The sequence below is a fragment of the Stegostoma tigrinum genome, chromosome 25 (genome assembly GCF_030684315.1).
Source record: "Stegostoma tigrinum isolate sSteTig4 chromosome 25, sSteTig4.hap1, whole genome shotgun sequence".
NCBI lineage: Eukaryota > Metazoa > Chordata > Chondrichthyes > Orectolobiformes > Stegostomatidae > Stegostoma > Stegostoma tigrinum.
The window spans coordinates 30337369-30344229 of NC_081378.1; the positions used below are offsets into that span (position 1 = coordinate 30337369).

General features: G+C 40.0%; 1 protein-coding gene across 4 annotated transcripts in view; it reads right to left on the bottom strand.

Moving 5' to 3' along the window:
* The window catches only part of creld2 (cysteine-rich with EGF-like domains 2), a 62388-nt gene that overhangs the window by 27483 nt on the left and 28044 nt on the right, over nt 1-6861 (bottom strand). For all 4 annotated transcript variants that reach the window (XM_059654622.1, XM_059654623.1, XM_048554414.2 and 1 more), the window contains 2 exons: nt 5929-6680; nt 3863-3945 (listed from right to left, as the gene is read on the bottom strand). In XM_059654622.1, the coding sequence (XP_059510605.1) occupies nt 3863-3945; nt 5929-6063 (218 nt within the window). In that variant the 5' untranslated portion in view covers nt 6064-6680. The remainder of the gene's footprint in view (nt 1-3862; nt 3946-5928; nt 6681-6861) is intronic.

The window sequence follows — 6861 nt, forward strand, 5'->3', positions numbered from 1 at the left end:
CTAAAAAGACAAGGGCAACAACAAACCAGACACATGGGTACAGTACCTTTCCAGCAGACAACTCACAAAAACTGAGAAAGCTGTCCTAGTACGTGGACTGATCTATAACCACAAAAATGCGAACAGAACAGACTTCATGGCTGCATGACTACATGAACACTGCATTAAAATACAACAGACTCATGGACGAAACACAACAAGCCATCCAACAAACTATAATTCCCACACTAAGGCAAAGGAACAGATGGGACACCGTGAACAAAGAGAGAAAAGCACTAGAAAATCACAAGAAAGGCAGGACTATTATAATCCCACCAGCGATCAAAGGGTGCATGACTGTCATAAATGAACAAACTGGACTATGTTGAGAAAACAGAGGCACTGCTCGCAGATACAAACACTTACCAACAGGTGGCAAGATACCCAAAATCTCAGCTAAGTAATAGGATCATCCAGACACTGATGAGACTAAAGGACGCAGGACAGATAACCAAAACGGACTACATAAGAATGAAACCAGAAAACATAAACACGCCCCACTTCGACGGACATCTTGAAGTACACAAACCAGGCATCCCTCTCAGACCCATTGTCTCCCTACCGGATACACCTTCACACAAACTGGTCAGGGACCTACAACAGAGACTGAAACACCTCATCAACAGATCACCCCATTTCATCCACTCGACACTCTCAAGAACATAAACAAAATCAATGATGGCGAGATTATGGTATCCTTTGATGTCACAGCATTATTCACATCAATTGACATCCCATTAGCGAAAGAAATACTGGCCACATTACAAACAGGAAACAGGAACGCAGGCCAGCAGCTCCATCAGTGATGACAACATATTCAAACTACTACTCTTGTGCCTCATCACATACTTAGTTTTTAATGGTCAAGTGTACAATCAGATCAATGGCAAACCCATGGGGTCACCTTCTCAGGAGACATCACAGTGGCAGTCACGCAAGGACAAGAACATACTACCCTTCCCCTCATTCAACCTAAACTGTGGATCATGGATCCAGTATGCAGATGGCTCATTTGTCATTATTAAATGCACCAAACTAGAAGAGACTCACCACCTGATCAACAATGCATTTGTCAGGATTAAACTGATGAGAAAAGCAAACAATCAGCTTCTATTTCTGGGTGTCAGGGCTGAGCGTATCACCAACGAGGAGTTCTAAAATTGGCTTACAGGACAGCAACCCACACTGACCAAATCCTCAACTTCCACAGCAACCACCCCAACGTCCACAAACAAACCTCTGTAAGAAAACCATTTAAATGGGCCACCACTCACAGCAACTCACCAGAACTATGTAGGAAAGAGGAAGAGCGCCTATACAAAATCTATGCTATCCACACAACTTCATCCACAGGTGCCTAAACAGACAAAAGGACACAGTGCGCCCTAACAAATTGGGTGCACTGCCCGACATCAAGAACATCAGAACTGACAACGAGACTCCTATGACCACTAGGAATTATGGTGGCAGGCAAGCCCGCAGCCACTCTGTGACAAACACTTAAGGATTAAAGACCCCATTCCCACAACATGCAGAACGAGTGTGGTTTACAAAATACCATGTAACGACTACCACAAACATTACATCGGACAGACAGGAAGGAAACTGGCCATCAGCATACACAAACATCAGCTAGCAGCAAAATGACAACGGACTTTCCTTAATATCAGTACACTTGGACAGCGAAGGCCATCAGTTTAATTGGGACAGCATAACCATAGTAGGACTAGCCAAACATAGACACGCACAGGAATTCCCAGATGCATGGCTCTCAACCCACAATGCAATGAACAAACTTACAGAATTGGCCCCCATTTACAATCCCATACAGAACAAAACCAGAAATGGCAACTCACCACAACAGACCAAGACAGTATAAATTGTAAGCAGAGTAGAACAAAATTGTTTCATCGGAGGCCTCACTGATGATATTACCTAGCACGGTGACGAAACGTCAGAATGAAAACTAGCCAGCCAGGCGAGCAAGCCAACAACTCATAAAATGCTCTAAGGCACTTCACAGTGCCATTATAAAACAAAATGTAACACTAAGGCAGATAATTAGATACTATGGTAAATGGCTAAAAGCTTGGCCAAACATGTGGATTTTAAAGAATAACAAAGCAGAAAAGCAAAAGGACAAAGTGGCTTAGGGAGGGGTTCCAGCTTTTATGACACTAAGCACAGTCGATGATACTGATGTGATTAAAATGGAAATGTTTCAGAGGCAAGTGCAGGAATGGAGGGTTTTTGGTCAGAGGAAATTACACGGACAACACGAAGAGACCAGGAAGGATTTTTAAAACAAGGCAATCATTTTAAATCAAGGTGCCAAAGCAGGTCAGCAAGCACATGGGTGACAAGTGAAAGGGATCTGGTACTAACGCGTGGACAGCAGAATTCTGGATGACATCATATTTATAGAATGTAGAATGTGGGAGACTGACTGGGAGTTTATTGGAATGGTCAAGTCTGGGGATACATAGGCAAAGAGGAAAATTTCAGCACATGAACTCAGACAGGGTAAAGTTGGCTATTGTTATGCTATTTAAAATAGGCAGTCATAGTGACCAAATGGATATGCAAGTAATACCTCAAATTTACACAAATTAAGAGAAGTTTGGAGACACGACTGGAGATAGTTGTAGAAGTCCTTCCAATTCTTAATTTTTATTCTATGTGAAGATAGTTCTGAGACAATTCAAAAGGACAAGTCTTCAAAATATCATAGGCTAAACAACGTGGTGCTTACTAGCATAGTTTGCACTGTAACCCGTAACACATGACTGGTTAGTTATTGCTATCAGGAGCATTAAAGCAATCTTGAGAACCCTTCAGATGTACTGTAAAAGGAACTTGACTGAGCAACATTTACTCCTCTTCCTATCCATAGCAAGTCAGTAACAACACTAACTCACTAACCCAAACAATGAGGGTGTCAAATTGCCTGATCAACATTAAGGACTAGGATAAGCTAGCAGGTCACTTCTCAGAAAGCTAACAGAATGGGAAGACCCCTTTCAGCTCCAGTCAGCATCTGTGACTCAGGCTGAATCCCCTGGCTCAAGTCTAGATTGTTCTTGTGTCTCTCCATTTCTGTATAGAATTCTGAGAATAATTTGTACAACAGATTAACGCCACTTTAAACAGAAATCCAATCTCCATTCCAAATGTAATGCAAAATGTTTTTTATAATATTGCATCAAGTCAGCTATTAAACAATAGAACTCCGATCTCCTATGCATTTTTCTTCATGATCTTTCTTAACCTAATCACTTCATAGGAGGCTGTTTTGTCTACTGTTGAATGCATATTACAGCAGAATTGCCAATTAATATTTGCACCAATCTATACTTCTATAGTTAATGCTAATGCTCTGGATGGAACTTGCTTTGCAGTGAGTATTAATATTGGAATACTGCGCAGTTCAAGCAAATTCAAGGTTGATGGGGTTCCACATTTGGATAATATACACCCAATTAGCAACACAGAAATGGGACAGGAGCTCTCAGAACCCCTTACCTAAATGCTAACTTTCAGCAGAACGATTAATTGTTTGTTTATTCAGGGAGCTCACATAGATCCAATTTTCAAAAACAAAATGGAGGAAATGAGGATCAGGGAACTATTGGCCAATCAGTTTCGGCATGCAGCATGCTTAATATTTATCTGCCTCTTTATTTTTTAATGGTTTTATTTAAAATGCAAGGTAACCCCACAGCATAACTCATTATAACATGAGATAACAAGGTGTAGAGCTGAATTAACACAGCAAACCAAGCAGCATTTCAGGAGCGTAATTATAACCTGCGTTCATACCTACCTGAATTCATACTTTGACAAATATCTTTCTTCCCAATCTGTATTTCCACCACCAAAATTCTTTCTGGAGGTATCTTCTACTGCCTAATTTTGAAAAATGATCGCTTATATTCAAGTAATTTTGTTCTTTATCCAGTTGCAAATAACACAGGCATTAGGGCAGAAATAAGGTTAGTACTGCATCTTAGTTCATCCCTAGATATCTGTACATCATTTGGCCCGTTATTACACAAGGTTTATGCAGAGGCATATGTATCCCTGTACAACCAACACCAAAACAATATATTCAGTCATATACACATTCTTGATCAACTATCAAAATTAAACAGTGTAAAGTTTTACACAATACTTTTGCTACCTATTTTTTTTATTCAAAAGGATTTCCCCAACCCCGACAAAAAAGGAGGTTTTGTTAAAGCAGAGGGCCCAAATTCCAAAAATTGTACACAACAGATTAATTGGAGCTATCAGCTATTAAACATTGTGTGAAGGTGGGGTGAAAATTAAATTTGAAGATTCCTCTTCTCCTTTCACACCTTATCATCATTATAGCATAATCAAACTAGTTTCCAGGAATGGAAAACATTTTAGAGGCTACATTACCATATATCAAACGAATCAGGTGTTGCCCATCAGGTACATCACTGACTTTGGGGCATGTTTATTCCCTCCTCTCGAATGTAGTCCAGACAGAAGTTTAAAACTGTCTAGAAAATGTTGAACTCTATAACATGTAGGATCTTAACTACTTACAAATGCTTTCACTAACTATACCATGGAGAACTAAACAATTGGCTCTGGTCCACAAAGTGCTAATTCAAATCTTGTATAAACATTAAAACCTAACTGAAGATAACATGCACACTTTTTAAAAGCAATGCTATACAAACAACCAATATATCAAAGCAAGTTAAAGTGCTATTGCTCCTTAGTTGTTAAATACTGAAATGCTTGTTTAAACAAACAAGGACTTTACTGTTGAACTCAAGCTAATCTTAGATTCAAGAAACATTATCTGGATATTCAGGACATGCAGCCATACATTAATGATAAACTTAAAACAGCTCATAAATTCAAACAATTATTAGTTGTTCTGACCTTTGAGATGAATTTGCATGGACACACATACATCACAAAGAAAACTGCCAGTATAACATGTTACAGAGATAGTTGGAACTGCCGATGCTGGAGAATCTGAGATAATATGATGTGAAGCTGGATGAACACAGCAGGCCAAGCAGCATCAGAGGAGCAGCAAAGTTGACATTTCAGGTCAAGACCCTTCTTCAAAAATGATCCATTTCTGAAGAAGGGTCTCGACCTAAAACGTCAACTTTCTTGCTCCTCTGATGCTGCTTGGCCTGCTGTGTTCATCCATCTTCACACTGTGTTATGCCAGTATAAACATCACTGAATATTTCATTACTTCACTGTGAAAGATGTATTTCTAATTCACTTTGGTGTTTTCAAGAATAATGAAACTACACATAACAGTGAGTTAAGCATTTACAAAAACAATGAGCAGGCCATTCAAATCACATCATGGTTAACCTGTATTTCAACTCAACATACATAACCCAATTCTAAATTCCTAATATTTTTACACATCAAAAATCCTTCATGTTGTTGAAATTTTCAAATAGCCCAGCTTCAACATTTTTACAAAAGACATCCAGATTTACTACACTTTTCATTTGAAGATGTGCTTCACAATATCACTGAACAGTCCAGCTCTAGATTTTAGAATATGATCCTCCAGCACAGCCCCTGTTAATGCCCCACCAAACATTTTCAATTAATCATTCTGGATCATCTCTACATTTCCTAACATTAGTACATTTTTACTGTGATTTTAATTACTTATTATTTTTAAACAATTATAAAGCCTACAATGAGCAGATCCAGGGCAAGTATTCTGATTTATCAACCCTAACGTGATATTAAATAGTTTAAATAAGTCATTGATAGTAACTTTCTACTTACAAGGACCATCATAGTCGGTGGCTGCTAAAACAGCTGTGATTTTACAATACTGCATAAAGAGCCAGCAACAGAATACTTACTCACCTTTAAGAAATTGCTTGCTATCTTTTTGCAAGTGGGACAAGATAACTTGTCATATCCGGATGCCAGTCGACATAACAGCAGCAATCCAAGTAACAGAAGAGAGTGGAGGTTTTTGTTGGACCAAACCATTTTCATACAATGTCTATAATACAAACCTCAAAAAGACTTGGCTGAAAAAGGTAACAAAAGCCAACAGTACAAGTGCCAGTAGTAGTATTCAATTACAACTACTGAACTCGAATTATAAACTCTAGGTGCAAAGCTTTAATTCAGGTTTTAGTTTATGCTGAGTTTCTATGGAAGCATGCAGATGTGCTGGAGTGGTCAGAAAGTTGTCAGGTAGTAGTTGCCTCCTGCGTGCAACGGCAGGGTCCGAAGCTATGGCAGCAACCAAGTGGTCAGGATGAAGCTAACCGTGCCTTCTTCGCTGCAGTGAATAGCTCCAGACAGTTCCCTTCCTCAGTGCAATAGCTGCAAGCCCAGTGAGTGGCAGGGTGTCCCTGGGCACGTCACCTGGATCCAGGTGGTCAGCCCTTGTCACTCGCTACACTGCCGGTTACAAACAGCGGCGTTCCACCGCGGGCACTCCGGACGTTCCAACTGCACATCCCGCCTCCCCTCCACCATTCGACTGGTCTACGTCACTGTCAATCAGCCACATCGCCAATCAGCCTTCGACACGCTGAGAGCGATCGCGCAAACACGTGGAGCTCTTCTGGCAACTGAGCGGATGGTTCAGTGCAGGAGGTTGTCTGCAAAGAGGACCGAATGCAAATAAACACAGTCACAACACATTTCAGCCGTGAGCACAGATTTGTGCGTCAACACAGGATTAATGCATACATCTACAGAATCAATAGATCATTAAACATAATTGAAGAGTACTCGTAAATACAAATGCATGCAAAAAAATTGCGTAAATGCAAACAAAAA